The following is a 15,827-nucleotide window of genomic DNA, read 5'->3' as shown; positions in this document are numbered from 1 at the left end:
AAGTTCTATCCACTCTTCACAAGTCATATCTTGTATCATATCTCATCCGACATCGCCTCTTGCCTCGGATCCGAAGCCCGAAGCCATGATGCCGCAGCGGGCCGCATATCTCCATGTCTATGCGGGGTAGCTTCAAAGATGGTCTAGCTCCCAACTTCTCACTCAGCTTTCAACGAACTCTGACTGTTTATCTTACAGACCAATGCTGAAAAAGAGGCGCCGAGGCATCCGCTGGGTTAAACATTGAAACATTTAATACTGTGTAGAAATGGACTGGCTTGGTTTAGTTGCCCCGCTCGTTGCTGAGCATGCCATCCTCACCTGATCTACCTTATATAACTACTCCTCTACCCCAACTGCATATTTCTGTGTCTGTGTCTGTGTTTATGTTTTAAGTGATACAAAATGGCTGCAGCTGGTCATATCCGTCTTGGAACCGCCTCCCCAGGCACCCAATCCTCCACCTCCGCTACCATCGCCCTCATCGACACCCTCGCCCAGCGCGCATCCTCATCCCACATCGACATCCTCCTCCTCCCCGAGGCCTTCATCGGCGGGTATCCCCGCGGCAGCTCCTTCGGCTGTGAGATTGGTAATCGCAGTGCAGAAGGACGCGATGAATTCGCTCGTTACTTCGATTCAGCCATTGATCTCGGCGATACCGTTGGACCTGGCGGTGGTGGTGCGGGGATCAAGTGGGTGAAGAGACAGCTTGGTGAGGAGGATGAAGTCCGTGGTGATGGCTCACGGGAGGAACTAGAGCGCATTGCGAAGGATACAGGTGTTTTTATCGTGGTGGGTTGTATTGAGAAAGCTGGTGGGAGCTTGTATTGCTCTGTTGTTTATGTTTGTCCCAAGGGCGGTATGCTTGGAAAGCGTCGCAAAGTCCTTCCTGTAAGACCCCCCTCTACTCTATTATGATATGAGGTGAACTAACGGTTGTAGACTGGCTCTGAACGCCTCATCTGGGCTCAAGGCTCCCCCAGCACGCTCCAAGCCGTAACAACCACCATCCGCGGCATACGCATCAACCTCGCCGCCGCAATCTGCTGGGAGAACTACATGCCCCTCCTGCGCCAAAGCCTCTACGCTCAAAACATCAATCTCTACCTCGCGCCTACAGCCGATAACCGCGACGCATGGCTCGGTCTCATGCGAACAGTCGGTGTTGAAGGACGCTGTTTCGTCGTCAGCAGCAACATGTGCGTTCCCAAGAGCACCACTTCCTCTGAAACAAACGGTGTGAGACAGCGTCGTGGGTCGTGTATGACAGAGGAGGGATTTGAGATTGCGCTGCCGAAATCGCCGAGTCGAAGAAGACGTAAGTCGGTGTTTGATGAGGATGGGAATGAGATTGTGTTGGGGTGTGATGATGATGGTACGAACACTCAACCTCCTCCTGCGAAGAGCGCTGTTTCTTCTGGAAAAGCGGGGTTTCTTTCGCGTGGAGGTTCATCGATTGTTTCGCCGTTTGGAGATGTCATTGCTGGACCGCAGTGGGAGGATCCTGATGGGTTGATCTTTGCGGATGTTGATTTCCGTGATTGTATCAGGGGCCGTCTTGATCTTGATGCTGCGGGGAGTTATTCGCGAAACGATGCGTTCAAGTTTAGTGTTGAGGGGTTGAACTTGGATCCTCTTCCTTATTGAGCCACGATTGTATGGAAATAGTGTATCAGATTGTAATGCTAACGCCTGCTTATGCTATGCTGTGCCATGCCTTCTATGGGTATTCCTACGCCTCGCTGTCCGAAATGTCATTTAGTTACTTGGATTCATCACCTGGTGGTGTTCGTTGTCTTTGCTCCTCCAAGACCTTCCGCTCGGAATCAACCTCCTTTCTCTGCCTTTCAAGCGCTGCTTGGGCGAGTACCTCTCGTCTACTCATCCCAGCAGTAGAATTGTTCTTAACTCCTCCCAACACAAATTCACCACCAGTCCAACCACCAAAGTCCTCAGGATAATCCTCCTCTTCCTCATCACGTCCAGAAACAGTATATCGCGATGTTTCGCCAATCGTATGTCCGCCTGATTTCCAATCCGCAGCGTCAACTTCTCTCTCGATCTGATGACACAAGTCCCAGAAGTTCCTGTCATGCGGACCATGAACATTATGCGCCAGTTCGTGGCACAATGTCTTGCGAATGGTTTTGTAATCGCGATATCCATCGTGCGCATCTGTTCGTAGTCGTAGTTCGATGACCTCGCCTTGATTGCGATTCAATCCCAGAATGCGACTTGTTCCCTCGTGTGTTGTTTGCGTATGCGAAAGAGGTTCCATCTCTGTAAGGAGACCAACAGCGAATTTGTGTTTCGTCATGGCAGCGCGAATACCAGGGTCTTCCTTCAGTCGCAGAAGAAGTTTCTGGCTGCGGTCTGGGTTCGGCAGGCCTTGGAGTGGTCGGACTTGAAGAAATGTATATTGCGAGTCTTGTGGATTTCGGCGCGTCGTCGTCGCATGACGTGCTTTACTCCTCTGCGCCATCCTCGCAGCATTGCGCTTCGCAACGCGCTCGGCCATATCCTGCACCTGCTGAATCTCCGCAGCGCCAGAGCCCATGAGGGTCAAATGCTTGCCCTTGAGGTCGAGGAGGGGCATATCGGGGTTCTTGAAGGGCGCTTTGAGGAGAGGAGTCTTTGGGGCGATGATCTTTTGGTTTGCGACGGGAATATCGAGACTCGCTTCAATCTCGTTGAAAAGGTCTGTAATCGTCGCATCTTCGGGGAATGAGAGTTCGTAAGTAACTTTTCGGTGTGTGATTGATAGTGTGAGCCAGGACTGCTCGCTGTCGGACATGGGAGAGTCTGCCATGTTTGTACAGCAGCGAAGTGGCGATGGATTCGTTGGAGACGTTATTGTCACGGTTGTTGAAAGAAGTATCTAAGTGTGGGTTTTGAGTTTGGGTTTGCGATTGTATGTAAAATGACGTGATGGTAAACGATAAGATGATATGGGGAGATATTTGTTTTATAGGTGTAGAGTTGGTAAGCAAGAGGGCGATTCTTTTTGTCGCGTAGATTGAGTGATGCTATCGTGTTCGGGGACTTTCGGCGTCTGCTTTGTAATACGTCACTTGCACTGCCTGGACGCCACCTCTAAGCAGACCGAAGGCACTGAAGAATTTACAGTGATGATTATGAGATCGGAAATAGTGAGTATGGAATTCTTGGCGAGTACCGATAAGTCCGGCTTTAAAATAATTAGAATTGAGTTTATTAAAGCATTGGAAAGAGATTAAGTGTGGCGATGGTTCTGATTGCCCATGATTGTGGGATGCCTCAATTGGTAATGAGCGGAAATGTCTCTGAGGTTCTGCAGCACAATAACAACCGCTGTAGTCATTCCAATGCCAATGGGTAACAAGACCAATAAAATCACTCAAGCCAACACCGTATTCCATTAGATCACTGATTCCGTATTTGCATCTCAAGATCATACATCACGTCACATCAGTTAGTTACCCTAAATCACCCGGCCCCGAGATGACCTCTCGTACGAGTGTCACCATATGATAACGACGATCTTATCACTCCATCACGAGATCCGTTGGTTCACTTCAAAAAGCACGAACCCGACCCAAAAGCTTGGATCCGTTCCCGTGTGTGCCACAGACCACGACCCGAGCCTCATCACCAGCCTCAGCCTCATCGACATCATCGCTTGCGGTAGATCTCCCGCTTGCAACGACACTATCGACAAAAAAACCGTTGAGATCTTATCACGATCGATCTAAGAATTTAGCTTGTGGCTTATAACCGAGACATGAACTACGTATTACCGACAACAACTATTGACAGCGATTACTGAGATGTGATCTGTAGAACCGGATCATGTCCTCACCCGCAAGTGTCACGTATCACCCAATTCTGAGAAACATGTAACAAGATAAACCCAAATTCAACTCTTTATTTACTCCTACTATACAGAGTACATATAAACAAAAATGAACGAAGTCGTAAACTTCATGCCCCAAAACGCCGCTAGATATAAGACGTGAGAAAAACATCGTTCGTCGTTCGTCGTCGTCGTCTCCGAATTAATAATAGCATTCTTAGAGTTTTTATACTTATGCTCCTTCCCTGCAAAATTACATGTCACTATTGGCTATGCACTTGTCAGATGAGAAAGGCGGACAAAAGATAGAAAGGGTCCGCAGCATGGGGGGTATAAGTCAAACTTACAGTAGTGCCAGTGTGAGATCACCGTGGATTCTAGCCTTGAGCTCGATTTCGATCTCGAGGTTAAGCTCGAGATGCAGACTGAGGGCGTCGCTCTTACCGCCGCCTCCCTGCTGCTGCTGCTGCTGCTGCTGCTGTTGCATCTGTTGCTGTTGCATCTGTTGCTGTTGCTGTTGTTGTTGCTGCTGCTGTTGCATTTGCTGCTGTTGACGCTGCTGCTGCAATTGCTGGTCTTGCCTCGAAAACTGTTTGCGGCCCTCATCGTCAGATTCTTCGTCGAGCCATGCGGGGCGTCGACGTCTTACATCGGCGGCCTTTGCGTTTCCACGTCTTCCGCCCTTGCGGCCTGGCTCAGCCTGTTGGGGAGGTGTAGCGGGCTCGTTCTCCTCTTCGGACTCAGACTCAGACTCGTCGTCTTCGGAATCTTCCTCGGAGTCTTCTTCGGAATCATCTTCAGAGTCAAAGTCATCGTCGTCGTCTTCAGAGTCGTCCTCGTCCTCACTTTCTTCCTTGACGGGCTGGCGCTTCTGCTTGGGCTTGGCCTCCTGGGCGGTCTTTTGGGTCTCGGACTTTTCTTGCTCTGGCTTAGATTCGGCTTCATCCTCCTCTTTCTTTACTTCCTCGGGCTTCTTGTCGTCTGCCTTGGCCTCTTCAGGCTTTGAGTCCTCGGGCTTAGATTCCTCTGGCTTGGACTCATCGGGCTTTGACTCTTCAGCCTTGGGCTCTTCGGGCCTGGCCTGACCAGGTTGCTCAGGCTTATCCTCCTTATCGCCAGGCGTCTCAGCCTTTGCATTCTCGGTGTCGGGCTTCGACTCGTCCTTAGCATCTTCGGGCTTGGACTCAGACTCTTGACCTGGCTGTTGCTGTTGAGCCTCTTGTCCCTGGCCCTGGTTCTGGTTCTGCTCCTCTTGCTGGCCCTCGTTCTGGTTCTGGTTGAAAGGGTTGCTGTCGTTGCTCTGCTCCTGCTGGTTCTGGCCTTGGCCAGGAGACTGAGGAGCCTGAGATTCGTCTCGCTTCTGCGAGTCCTAGAGGAATTTAATTCCCGATCGGAAGATACAAACTCGTAGTACAGCTTACCTGCTGAGATGGAGAAGACATGGTTGTGTATGCTGGTATTTAGTTCGCTGAATGAACAATGGGCTTCAAAAAACAATGGCTTATTTGCTTGCTGCTGACATGTAATAATTAAGTTGAAGATTTTCTATACTAAAGTTCCAAGCATGGTTTTTGAGATTAATACGTGTCGAGTCCGAAACCTGTTGAAGATGCTTGACTGACGCAATAAGTGTCATTGTATCCCGACCTCGAACCCTTGAAGAACCGGTTTCTATCGTTGCGATGGGATTGGAAACGAATTTCTGCGTGACAGGTCAAAGTGACGTAAAAAATGGCACCCCAATCCTGGCCATATGACGTTACCCCCCTCCCCCTAGCTTCGCGTGATCGGGGTGGGAGTGTAGAAGGTTGCAGGGATCATGATTATATGCGTGTGGCTGGTGTTGGGAAAAGTATGGGTCAAGATCCTACAAAGTGGACTGGACGTCATGCAGTGAAGGTGAGAGAGTCTTGCTGCTGTCAAACATACCCTTTCACAATACGATACGCGGCAAAAAAAAAAAAAAAAAAACAAGTCCAAAAGAACAGATCAAGGAAAACATGGTTATCGGATTACTTGCCATCACGGCTATCCCGACCGTTACAGGCGTGGGTAACGCCGTGAGTGCACAGAAGAGACAGAATGAGAGCATGAGCAAGGAACAAGAAAAGTTCCACCTCACATTCATGCTACAGCAGAATGGAAAGATAGAAGAGGTTGGCCAAGGAGTTCTCGTGGACAAGAAGGTGAGTTCCCTTCCTCTCTCACAAGGTACATACTCACACAAACATTAGATGTATCTCAACCTCTCAGATGCCCCCGTGCAAGGCTACAGATTTCTAGGCTGGTATTTCAAGTATCCTAGCGAGGAAGGGCACCTGGGGCTGGTGAGCATGGTATCCGACGACCCCCCAGCGCTGAACTGGATATTCGTGGACAAGGACACGCACATGGTGACCTTTGGGGGGAAGAAGGACACTATCGGGCACGTCATAGGACCCTGGGGCTGGACAGCAGATGAGCGCTTCCTGACGCTCCAGGGAGATCATGATTCCTTTGTGGCGGTGCGGGACGAGGAAGGGAAATGGGCTGTATATTGGGACCCGGAGGGTGATATTGAGGAGGAGATTGACGATGAGGAGAGATGTCAGCCAGTGAGACTGAGGAGAAGACCACAGCTCGGCATGGAAAGCAGTTATGTCAAGAAATAGCATGATATGACTTAACTGGGACTGGGGTAGTCTAGTGAGTTGAACGTCTGGGGCAGACCGTTAATGGCAGTTAATGCAAGTTGGAGTACTCCATACTGTGGTGTACTGTAGTGGTAGGGAGACAGAAGTTGTAGTGGAGGGGTCAAGTCACATAAAGTGGGCTGGGTTGAGCAGGGTATTTTACTGGATTCTCATCGCGATCATGACCTCATGGGGGTCTAAATCCTGTTATGAGGTTTTGCGTAGTTTCAAACTTATATCACGTCCGTTTCTTTAAGTTAATTTAATTTCTTCAAACCTGTACTTTTTTAGTGAGAAACTAATCCACTTACACCAACATCAACACTACATTCATCGCCAACTCATCTCTAAGCAAGCGACTCTTTTAATTCATCATCATCATGTCTTCCATGGAAAAGGACCGCATCGAGTCTGACGACCAGACCATGTCCAGCGAAGAAGCGCCCCGACGAGAGCGCCGCAGCAAGAAGAAGGGCAGCAAGCGTCGCCAACAAGCACCACCCCAGCAGCAGCAGCAGCAGGGAGGATCAGGACCTCTCGACCAGCTGCCTCTCGCCGGAGACCTGGGCAACACAGTCGGCGGCGTCACAGACGGCGTGACCAACACCCTAGGCGGCGTGACAGGCGGTCTGGGCGGTCTCACGGGCGGTCAGCAGCAGGGCGGCGGCGGTGATGCTGGCAAGGACACGCTGCGCCTGCGCCTAGATCTCAACCTCGACATTGAGATCCAGCTCAAGGCTCGTATCCACGGTGATCTCGAGCTCTCTCTACTGTACGTGATAACCTCCAATCTTTCCTTTAACCTCCCTGTGGCCGTCGTATCTTACTTGGCTTGCAAATCTCCAGAACGGGATAGACGCCACCGTGTGTTTGACAAGCAGAGGCTAATTGCTTTGCGCTGTGCAGAAACTAGAAGAGATTGTCACTATTTGTCTCGGTTATGTTTATGTTTGGCTTTGTTCTGTTCATGTCATGATGGTACCCATGTAAAGTTACTGTTAGTACAACAGCACGACGATCTGTGGCGGCGCAACATGGTGTTTATTAATGATGGTTTACTGCTGCTTCTGGGAGGGATAAATACAACACTACAACATTATATATTACATGAATCCAAAAGCATTCACTCTCTACTCTCACTCTGTCTCTGCCTCTGCCTCTATGTAAACACCGTATAATAGTACATATTTGCAGTCCTCACACTGAGTGAGAAAAGAGTGACGAAAATAACATGACAGTTGAAATTCCCCGAAACTAACCAAAACGTCAGATTACATCAAATGACAAGGATGTAGTTGGCAACTAGCAAGCCACACACGATAGTGCCACGCAAGCCACCTCAACACCATCCTCTTCAAGTCTAGCCCAGCCGTTCCAGCCAGGAACCAGCTTCTGAGAAAGCTTGGTCCGAGGTGGAAGCAGGGGCTAGGTTTTGTAAGGGCTCCCACCAATCAACTCTCTCTTCTCACTCAAAAACCAGGGTTCACCTTTTTAGCTGTCTTGTCTCATCTTGCTCACATCCCTGCTAGCCTCTTGTTCCCGGGTGGTCCGCGATCGTGACGAGCGCGGACGATCAGAGAAACTGGACCAGAATATTTCCAGAGTTACATCTTGTTTTTTTGATCTCACCTTCTTCTGAAATGCGGCTCTCATCTGTTACAGCTAGTTAGACACAGGGGTTCAGTCAGATATACTTTACACTAAGAAATAGGGGGCGTTTCCCGCTCTTTTCTCTTGTTACTGTGACTCTCACTGCAACTAATAAACTCAGACAGCACTAAAAAAAAAATCAAGCCCCAATTCGAGGTTCCAAGTTTCATGCATGCAGAGCCTTGCTACTACCTGTCGTCATGTCCCCGCACAAACCAAGCTCTACCAGCCACACGTCAACATCAAAGCAGCCCTTTTGGCACGGCGCTGGCATCAGGTCAGCACTCTCCTCTGCCATCTCCATATTCCAGCCTTCCACCTCGAGACCCAGCAGACCCCCAAAACAGGTCCAGGATCAGCAACAGCCGCAGCCGCACCAGCAGCACCAGCAGCAGGAAAAACTACAGCCTCACCACGAGGATCATCAGCCTCAGGAACAATTTGATCCCATCCCAATGTCTTCATCACCCACCCCTGATGGCGATCCTACGCACAGCACTTACGAGGTCAATGTTCCTGTCCGCAATGGACGCACATCTGAACCAAAAGTCTCAAACCCTGAGATTCGCATACCAAGGATAAAGCCAGTATCAGAGAGCACAGACCAAACAGATGCACACTCAAAAACACAATCACAATCACCTGAAAGGTTGGCTGCTGGTCTAGACGGCAAATACATCGATGAGTTTGGCAACATTCTAGACTGGGACGGTACTGTCCTCGGTCGTGTAGAAGGCGATCTCCCGTCCATGGTAGGACGACCAGTCATGCCGAATGGACAGGTCCTCGACGAGGACGGTGAAGTGGCTGGTCAAGTCTGCGAGAACTACATCAAGCCTGCTCTCAAGCCACTTGCAGCAGGTGGACTCAAAGTCGATGATGAGGGAAACATCTATGATGACCAGGGGAACAGGATTGGCAAGCTCGACAAGCCGATGCCATCCCAAGACGGAACCGACAAACTTTCCGAGAACAAGGACAAGGAAAGGGAACAGGCCCAGGGTGCTGGGACTACCGGCACAACTAACACTGCAAACCCAAAGCCACCAGGTGCTCCAAGGCCTGACGAGCTGTTCCTGGACGTCAAGTCCACCTATGATGGTATTCAGCTCATCATCAAGATTCCCACAGTCTTCAATAGGAACCTTGTAACCGAGACAAAGAGCAGCGGTAGTCAGACTGAGACAACAGATAGCGATAATCGATAATCTACTTATTTTTTTTCTTGGTGCGTTTCACAATTATCCGACCTTCTCCATAAACACCCCCATGCAAAATTGAACCAGACTACACTCATGTAAGGCAAAGTAAGGTAAGGTAAGGGTAAGCCAAGCCAACCAAGGCAAGCATATGCATCACATTCGTATGAGTGAAAGTGGCTCTCGCTCACCACATAAACGCCCCTCCACACCTCGGAATAAGTAAACCTCATGGGGTAACCCCTCCCCGTCACGCTAGATTAGTTCATCATTCACTCACTCTTGCTACACATTTGCCATCTCAAAGTTCCAGTTGGACGTTTGGCTCTTGTCAAAAACCCGGTTGTCTCTTTTTTTGAGGCTACTGCACACGCAACCCCTTCTCCCAGATCCCCTCACTAGACAGACCCAGTTTCTCATCTCGATTCATACCCTGAATGTGCAAGCTCCGTCTCGTAGATGGTGTGCATCCTCCACCCCGCAAGCCTGTTTTCCAACCGCTGGACATTCTCGTCGGGAAGGTAGAGCAGCCTCATCCTGGGCCTGGGGCACTTACACGGCACCTTGGAGTCTAGAGCTCTTCGCCCCATTGCTCATTGTGTAACATATCCATGTTAGGAGAGCTCCCTATAACGTCATCCAACAGCTCTCGCCACACCCTCCCCGCGCTTAGATCTTCATCATGACGTGTGGCTGTTGCAGCTTTCTCGTCCGATAGCAAGGTGCGGCGCAGTATCATGGCTAGAAAATTAGGCTCACACTGACGTTGTGACTTTGAATTGACGTGATCGAAATCGAGAATGGCCTGGCAGTAAAACTTGTTTTGTATAAGCCGTGTGTCGGTATAAGTAGTTGAAGATGTGGTGGTGGTTGCGGTTTCGACAAAAGTATCAATTCATTCCATTCTTGGCCAACTTGCGAAGCGATACCCAAAACAACAATCCCGATAACAATAACAATTCCCAACTAACACAACAATACCCCATTAATCCTCTCTTATCTGAAAGATACCCTTTTCTCGACCTTGAAGGAGTTGAACCAGTCCAAAACCACCACATCATGGCAGACCTCTCCTCCCAGGTTCAAGACACAACAAAAGATACTGCCTCTTCCAAAGAGCAGGAATCCCCTGGTGCGTTCAATAGTCCTTCACCAAGTTTGGCGCTTATCGTCCCCATTGCAGTCAATCTCGAGTCAGTCCCCAGGAGTGGAGCTGGCGTCGTGAATGATGCCGGAGAAGTCCTAGATGAAGCCGGCAAGACCGTTGGCAAGATCGTCGACACCGATAACCTCCAGAACCTCGTTGGTAACACCGTCAATCAAGCCGGTGAAGTTGTCAGCTCTTCAGGCGATGTTCTCGGCAAGACCCTGCCCATAGAACAAGGCAAGCCTGAAGAGGAAGAGGACTCCCACGACGAGGAGAAGAGCGAATACACAACCCAGTCCAAAGAAAAGAAGTCTGGTGGTTTGGGAAGCGCCGTCGGTAGCGTTACCGGTGCCGTTGGAAAGGCTGTTGGCGACACAGCGAAGGGTGCCACAGATACCGTTGGCGACACAGCAAAGGGCGCTACGGATACCATTGGCGATACAGCGAAGGGTGCTACAGATACCGTTGGCGACACCGCAGAGGGCGCCACAGACACCGTTGGCGGTGCGACTGAGGGCATTGCCAACAAGTCAGAAGCCACCTCCCAAGCTACCGACACAAAGACACCAGCCGAGACACCCGGAGCCCCAGAGGTCAAGGACGAGACACCCGATGTCAACTCTGAAGGCCAAGACCAGAAGGACATCAGCCTCGAGGACCGCGACGCTCCTGACGCTGGAGACAAGCTGAAGGATATCCCCCCAGAGTCCGAGGAGGCTAAGGAGGCAACCGGCAAGGCAGAGGATACTGCTGAGGGTGTTCCTGAACAGGCCAAGGATATCCCTGAGGAGGCCAAGGAGGATGTTACCTCCAAGGTCGACGAGCAGGATGTTCCCAAGCCTGAGGAGGTCGAGGAGAAGCTTCAGGAGAAGACTGAGGGTGCCCAAGACGAGGTTCCCAAGTCTGAAGTTCCCGACAAGTCTGAGGCTGCCGACGAGATCCCCAGCGGCGAGGCCCCTGGTGATGACGGTGATAAGTCCAAGGCTGGTGATGACCTGAAGTCTGTGGCTCCTGGTGAAGAAGCTGCTGGTGTCATCGATGAGGTCCAGGACAAGGCCGCCGAAGGCGAGGAAGCCGCTAAGGATCTCCCTGAGGAGGCCCAGAGCAAGGCCGCCGAGGGTGAAGAGACTGCTGAAGGCAAGGTTGCCGAAGGCGAAGAGGCCGCTGAGGGCAAGGTTGCTGAGGGCGAGGAAGCTGCTGGTGACCTCCCCGAGGATGCCAAGAGCAAGGCAGTCGAGGGTGAAGAGACTGCTGAAGGCAAGGTTGCCGAAGGCGAAGAGGCCGCTGAAGGAAAGCTTGCTGAAGGTGAGGAGACCGCCGAAGGCAAGGTTGCCGAGGGCGAGGAAGTTACTGGCGATGCCACTGAGGAGGCCAAGGACAAGGCCGCCGAGGGCGAAGAGGCCGTTGAAGAGAAGGCTGCTGAGGGCGAGGAGGCTGCCAAGGAGCTCGACTTCTCCATCCTCAAGGGCACCACCGTCGACAAGGAGGGCAACCTCGTCAACGAGAAGGGCGACAAGCTCGGCAAGGTTGTCGAGGGAGAGCTCAAGCAACTCATCGGCCTCAGCAGTGACGACCAAGGTGTCATCTGGGACAAGACCGGCAAGCAGCTTGGCAAGGCTGAGCCCATCCCCGAGTGGGACCGCGAGCAGCTTGACTTCTCCATCCTCAAGGGTACCACCGTCGACAAGGAGGGTAACCTCGTCAACGACAAGGGCCACCTCATCGGCAAGGTCACTGAAGGCGAGATCAAGCAACTCATTGGCCTCACTGCTGATGAGCAGGGTACTATTTGGGACAGGACTGGCAAGAAGGTCGGAAAGGCCGAGCCTCTTCCTGAGTGGGAGCGTGGTGAGCAGAAGGATTACAGCATCCTAAAGGGCACCACTGTTGACAAGAACGGAAACCTCGTCAACGAGAAGGGTCACCTCTTCGGTAAGGTCGTTGAGGGCGAGATCAAGCAGCTCATCGGCTTGGCTTCTGACGACCAAGGTACCATCTGGGACAAGACCGGTAAGGCCGTTGGTAAGGCTGAGCCTCTTCCCGAATGGGAGCGTGGTGAGCAGAAGGACTTCTCCATCCTCAAGGGAGCTGTTGTCGACAAGGAGGGTGGTCTCACCAACGACAAGGGAGACACCATCGGCAAGGTCACCGAGGGTGAGATCCGACAGCTCGTTGGCCTCAAGGCTGATGAGAATGGCAAGATCTGGAGAGACGGCAAGGTCGTCGGCCAGGCTGAGCCCCTCGCTGAGTGGGACCGCGTCCAGAAGAAGGATCGCTCCATCCTCAAGGGCTCCAAGGTTAACAAGGTCGGCAAGCTCGTCGATGCCAACGGTACTGTCGTCGGCAAGGTTGTTGAGGGTGAACTGAAGGAGCTTGTTGGCAAGCGCGCCGACGAGAATGGTAACATCTGGAACGACTCCGGCGAGGTTATTGGCAAGGCCGAGCCCGTCTCTGTCTCTGAGCGTGAGGACAAGTCATCCGCTCCCTTCGAGCACTTCCCCGGCGCCACCGTCGAGTCTGATGGTCGTGTCATGTACCAGGGCGAGCAGGTTGGTGAGGTCATCGAGGGTGACCCCAAGCAGCTCAAGGGCAGCGAGGTCGATGAGGATGGTGACATTCTCGACCGCCGTGGCAACACTGTCGGTAAGGCCAAGCGCTGGGAGGCTCCTGAAGTTGAGGAGGAGAAGCCCGTCGACAAATCTGCTCTTGCTGGCAAGCGCGTCAACAAGGCCGGTAACCTCGTCAGCGAGTCTGGCGAGATCTACGGCCGTGTCATTGAGGGTGATGTCCAGAAGCTTGTCGGACGCATGTCTGACAAGGATGGAAACATCCGAAGTGAGTCTGGCGACATCATTGGCAAGGCCGAGCTCGTCTCTGAGGGCGAGCGCGGTGGTAAGAAGGAGGGCCCCTTCGCCCAGCTCAAGAACTGCACCGTCGGCAAGGACGGTAAGGTCGTCAACGGAGCTGGTGAGGTTGTTGGCCGACTTGTCATTGGTGACGCTAAGGCTCTTGCTGGACGCGCTGTTGATGATGACGGTGAGATCACCGACTCCAACGGTAATGTCATTGGCAAGGCTGAGCGCTGGGAGGAGCCTGAGAAGGAGCAGAAGCACAACCCTCTGGCTGGCCGAAAGGTGAACCGCGAGGGTAACGTCGTTGACGCTGATGGCAACATCATCGGCAAGCTTACCAGCGGTGAGCTTCTCGACTGCGCTGGCAAGGAGATCGATGAGGACGGCGATGTCTTCAACCAGAAGGGTTCCGTCATCGGTCACGTCTCTCTTCTCGAGGACATCCCCAAGGAGGAGGAGCCCGAGCCCGAGGGCGAGACTGAGGAGGAGAGACTCAAGCGCGAGCAGGCTGAGGCCGAGGAGGCCAAGAAGACCGAGGAGGCTGAGAAGAACAAGAAGCTCGCTCAACAACTGGCTTACCAGATTGAGCAAACCCTTGAGAGGCTCCGACCCATCTGCAAGTCCATCAACGACAAGATCAGCGCTGCTGAGGCTCAGAAGCCTGAGGATCGTGATGAGGAGGAACTTGTCCGACAGGTCAAGCCTCTCATCGAGGATGGTGGTAAGATCTTGACTGAGACCAATGGCATCATCCGTGGTCTTGACCCCGATGGCCGTATCGCTCGCAACGCTAAGCAGAAGGTTGCTGGTGGTGAGGCCACTCCCGAGGAGGCTCACCTTGCCAACTTGCTCAAGGAGGTTAGTATCACGTTCCCATACCCTGAAGCACTCGCTAACAAGATAATAGCTCTCTACTGAGATTCAAACCACCATTGAGGAGGGCAAGCGCAAGCTTGAAGGTATGCCTCACGCCAAGAAGGAGATCAACCCTCTCTGGGGTCTCCTTGCCGAGCCTCTCTTCCAGATTGTCGCTGCTGTTGGTCTATTGCTCAGCGGTGTGCTTGGCCTTGTTGGCAAGCTTCTCGGTCCCATCCTGGGTCCTCTGGTATGTTTCAACCATTCGTCGTCACAATCAATTGATCATCTTGCTAACAATGTCTTCAGCTTAACGGTCTTGGTCTTGGTGGTCTGCTCGATGGTCTTCTCGGAGGTCTTGGCCTCAAGAAGATCCTCGGCAGCCTTGGTCTTGGTGACGTCGTCGGCACAGTCACCGGTAAGAAATAAACAGCTTTTAATGATTGATTAATGGGGTATCTCTTAATGAATTATATCTTGGGAATTTTGGGATTGGAAATTTGTATGATTAGTTCGGAGTTTTGTCTTGTTTAGCTTTACGAATTTCACGATTTAGTTGGCCAATAATGTTGCGCATTGACATGAAGCGAAAATTCCGAGTGCTCAATTGGAGCTAGCTCACTTAAGGTCTAGCCTCAAATCTGATGAGTCAGCACGAAATCTGCACTACAAATTTCTGACTTTTTTCTCCTCCAGCTCTCTCAACCATCAACAATCATCATGCCCAGCTTGCTTCTGGCGTGGCCTTCCTGAACGATGTAACGATGCGTCTCTTCCTCATACGCCATGGAGAGACAGTCGACAACGTCGCAAACCTCTATGCCGGGTCTCGCGACTCAGCCTTGACTGCCCACGGCGTCATGCAAGCTCAACGGCTAGCATCTCACCTCTCTGAGCACGTCGCCATTGATCGCATCTTCTCGTCGAACCTCAGCCGCGCGGTGCATACCGCCCAGGCTATCCTCGATGCGCAGAAACGCGCGAAGGACCTGAAATTGATTCAGGTGCCGGAGCTGAGGGAGAAGGACTTTGGGACGGGTGAGGGCACCAAGTTTGGGGCTGCGATGAAGCATGAGGGCTCTGAGACACCGCAGGCGATGAGGAAGAGGGCTGATGTTTTCTTGGACGAGCATTTACCTCGATTGCACGAAGACTCGACCGTCTGCATCGTCGCTCACGGTATCATTCTCGGTACTTTTTACAAAGCACTCCGGGACAGAACCTCCTCATCTGCTGGTCCAGATGCCGAACTGGAAGGTCAGACATCTGGTTTCGTGCGCCCTTCATGGAGCAACACCGGCTACATCGAGGCCCTCATCACGCGTGACTCTTCCGACAAGCATCTCCAGATGCGCGTCGTGAAGACCAACAGCGTCGACCACCTCAAAGGTCTGAGAAAGACCCGGGGCGGAATTGGCAGCGCCAAGTTCGACGCGAAACAAAAGACGATGGACTCATTCTTCAAGCCAACATCGCGAAAGCGCAAGCTCGAAGATGAGGACATCGTATCTCGCTAAATGGTATGTTCAAAATTTTCTTCTTTTACTCACAACACACCCAAGCTTTATGATGAAGAAGCAATTACACAGACCTGTACTGAAATACACAATGTGGAAA

At 51.8% G+C, this 15,827-nt stretch overlaps 8 protein-coding genes across 14 annotated transcripts; 5 read left to right on the top strand and 3 right to left on the bottom strand.

Moving 5' to 3' along the window:
• The first annotated feature begins 79 nt into the window (after positions 1-79).
• Positions 80-1,814, top strand: FOXG_11025 (nitrilase). Of its 2 annotated transcripts, XM_018390504.1 has the most exons (3): positions 80-141; positions 199-894; positions 946-1,805. In XM_018390504.1, exons 2-3 carry the CDS (start codon positions 406-408, stop codon positions 1,648-1,650), a joined length of 1,194 nt encoding a protein of 397 aa, XP_018248986.1. In that variant the 5' UTR covers positions 80-141; positions 199-405; the 3' UTR covers positions 1,651-1,805. The 2 variants fall into 2 exon arrangements, with proteins under 2 accessions (XP_018248986.1, XP_018248987.1); XM_018390505.1 differs by lacking the exon at positions 80-141 and having other exon boundaries at positions 173-894; positions 946-1,814.
• FOXG_11024 (uncharacterized protein) lies at positions 1,766-2,812 on the bottom strand (the record flags this gene model as incomplete). The annotated part of the gene is made up of 1 exon (XM_018390503.1): positions 1,766-2,812. The coding sequence occupies one exon, from the start codon at positions 2,810-2,812 to the stop codon at positions 1,766-1,768; it is 1,047 nt and encodes a 348-aa protein (XP_018248985.1).
• A 423-nt stretch (positions 2,813-3,235) lies between these two features.
• FOXG_20433 (uncharacterized protein) lies at positions 3,236-3,343 on the bottom strand (the record flags this gene model as incomplete). Its single annotated transcript, XM_018400719.1, has 1 exon — positions 3,236-3,343. The coding sequence occupies one exon, from the start codon at positions 3,341-3,343 to the stop codon at positions 3,236-3,238; it is 108 nt and encodes a 35-aa protein (XP_018248984.1).
• Positions 3,344-3,367: 24 nt separating this feature from the next.
• Positions 3,368-6,602, bottom strand: FOXG_11023 (uncharacterized protein). Of its 6 annotated transcripts, none has more exons than XM_018390501.1 (4): positions 5,257-6,602; positions 4,485-5,204; positions 4,183-4,424; positions 3,708-4,105 (listed from the first exon to the last, which is right to left on the bottom strand). In XM_018390501.1, exons 1-4 carry the CDS (start codon positions 5,275-5,277, stop codon positions 4,099-4,101), a joined length of 990 nt encoding a protein of 329 aa, XP_018248981.1. In that variant the 5' UTR covers positions 5,278-6,602; the 3' UTR covers positions 3,708-4,098. The 6 variants fall into 6 exon arrangements, with proteins under 6 accessions (XP_018248978.1, XP_018248977.1, XP_018248979.1 ...); XM_018390500.1 differs by having other exon boundaries at positions 3,708-4,080; XM_018390498.1 differs by having other exon boundaries at positions 3,368-4,105; positions 4,183-5,204.
• Positions 5,836-6,486, top strand: FOXG_11022 (uncharacterized protein; the record flags this gene model as incomplete). The annotated part of the gene is made up of 2 exons (XM_018390496.1): positions 5,836-6,021; positions 6,070-6,486. The coding sequence occupies 2 exons, from the start codon at positions 5,836-5,838 to the stop codon at positions 6,484-6,486; spliced, it is 603 nt and encodes a 200-aa protein (XP_018248983.1).
• A 285-nt stretch (positions 6,603-6,887) lies between the features above and the next one.
• On the top strand, positions 6,888-7,420 carry FOXG_11021 (uncharacterized protein; the record flags this gene model as incomplete). Its single annotated transcript, XM_018390495.1, has 2 exons — positions 6,888-7,279; positions 7,414-7,420. 2 exons carry the CDS (start codon positions 6,888-6,890, stop codon positions 7,418-7,420), a joined length of 399 nt encoding a protein of 132 aa, XP_018248976.1.
• A 633-nt stretch (positions 7,421-8,053) lies between these two features.
• Positions 8,054-9,398, top strand: FOXG_11020 (uncharacterized protein). The gene has a single exon (XM_018390494.1). The coding sequence runs from the start codon at positions 8,358-8,360 to the stop codon at positions 9,363-9,365; it is 1,008 nt and encodes a 335-aa protein (XP_018248975.1). The 5' UTR covers positions 8,054-8,357; the 3' UTR covers positions 9,366-9,398.
• A 1,017-nt stretch (positions 9,399-10,415) lies between these two features.
• Positions 10,416-15,727, top strand: FOXG_11019 (uncharacterized protein; the record flags this gene model as incomplete). The annotated part of the gene is made up of 4 exons (XM_018390493.1): positions 10,416-14,213; positions 14,263-14,460; positions 14,520-14,628; positions 14,907-15,727. The coding sequence occupies 4 exons, from the start codon at positions 10,416-10,418 to the stop codon at positions 15,725-15,727; spliced, it is 4,926 nt and encodes a 1,641-aa protein (XP_018248974.1).
• Between the last annotated feature and the right edge of the window lie 100 nt (positions 15,728-15,827).

This window comes from Fusarium oxysporum, chromosome 1, assembly GCF_000149955.1.
Source record: "Fusarium oxysporum f. sp. lycopersici 4287 chromosome 1, whole genome shotgun sequence".
Lineage (NCBI taxonomy): Eukaryota > Fungi > Ascomycota > Sordariomycetes > Hypocreales > Nectriaceae > Fusarium > Fusarium oxysporum.
The sequence above is the reverse complement of the archived record's forward strand: the minus strand, read 5'-3'. Positions and strand labels throughout refer to the sequence as shown.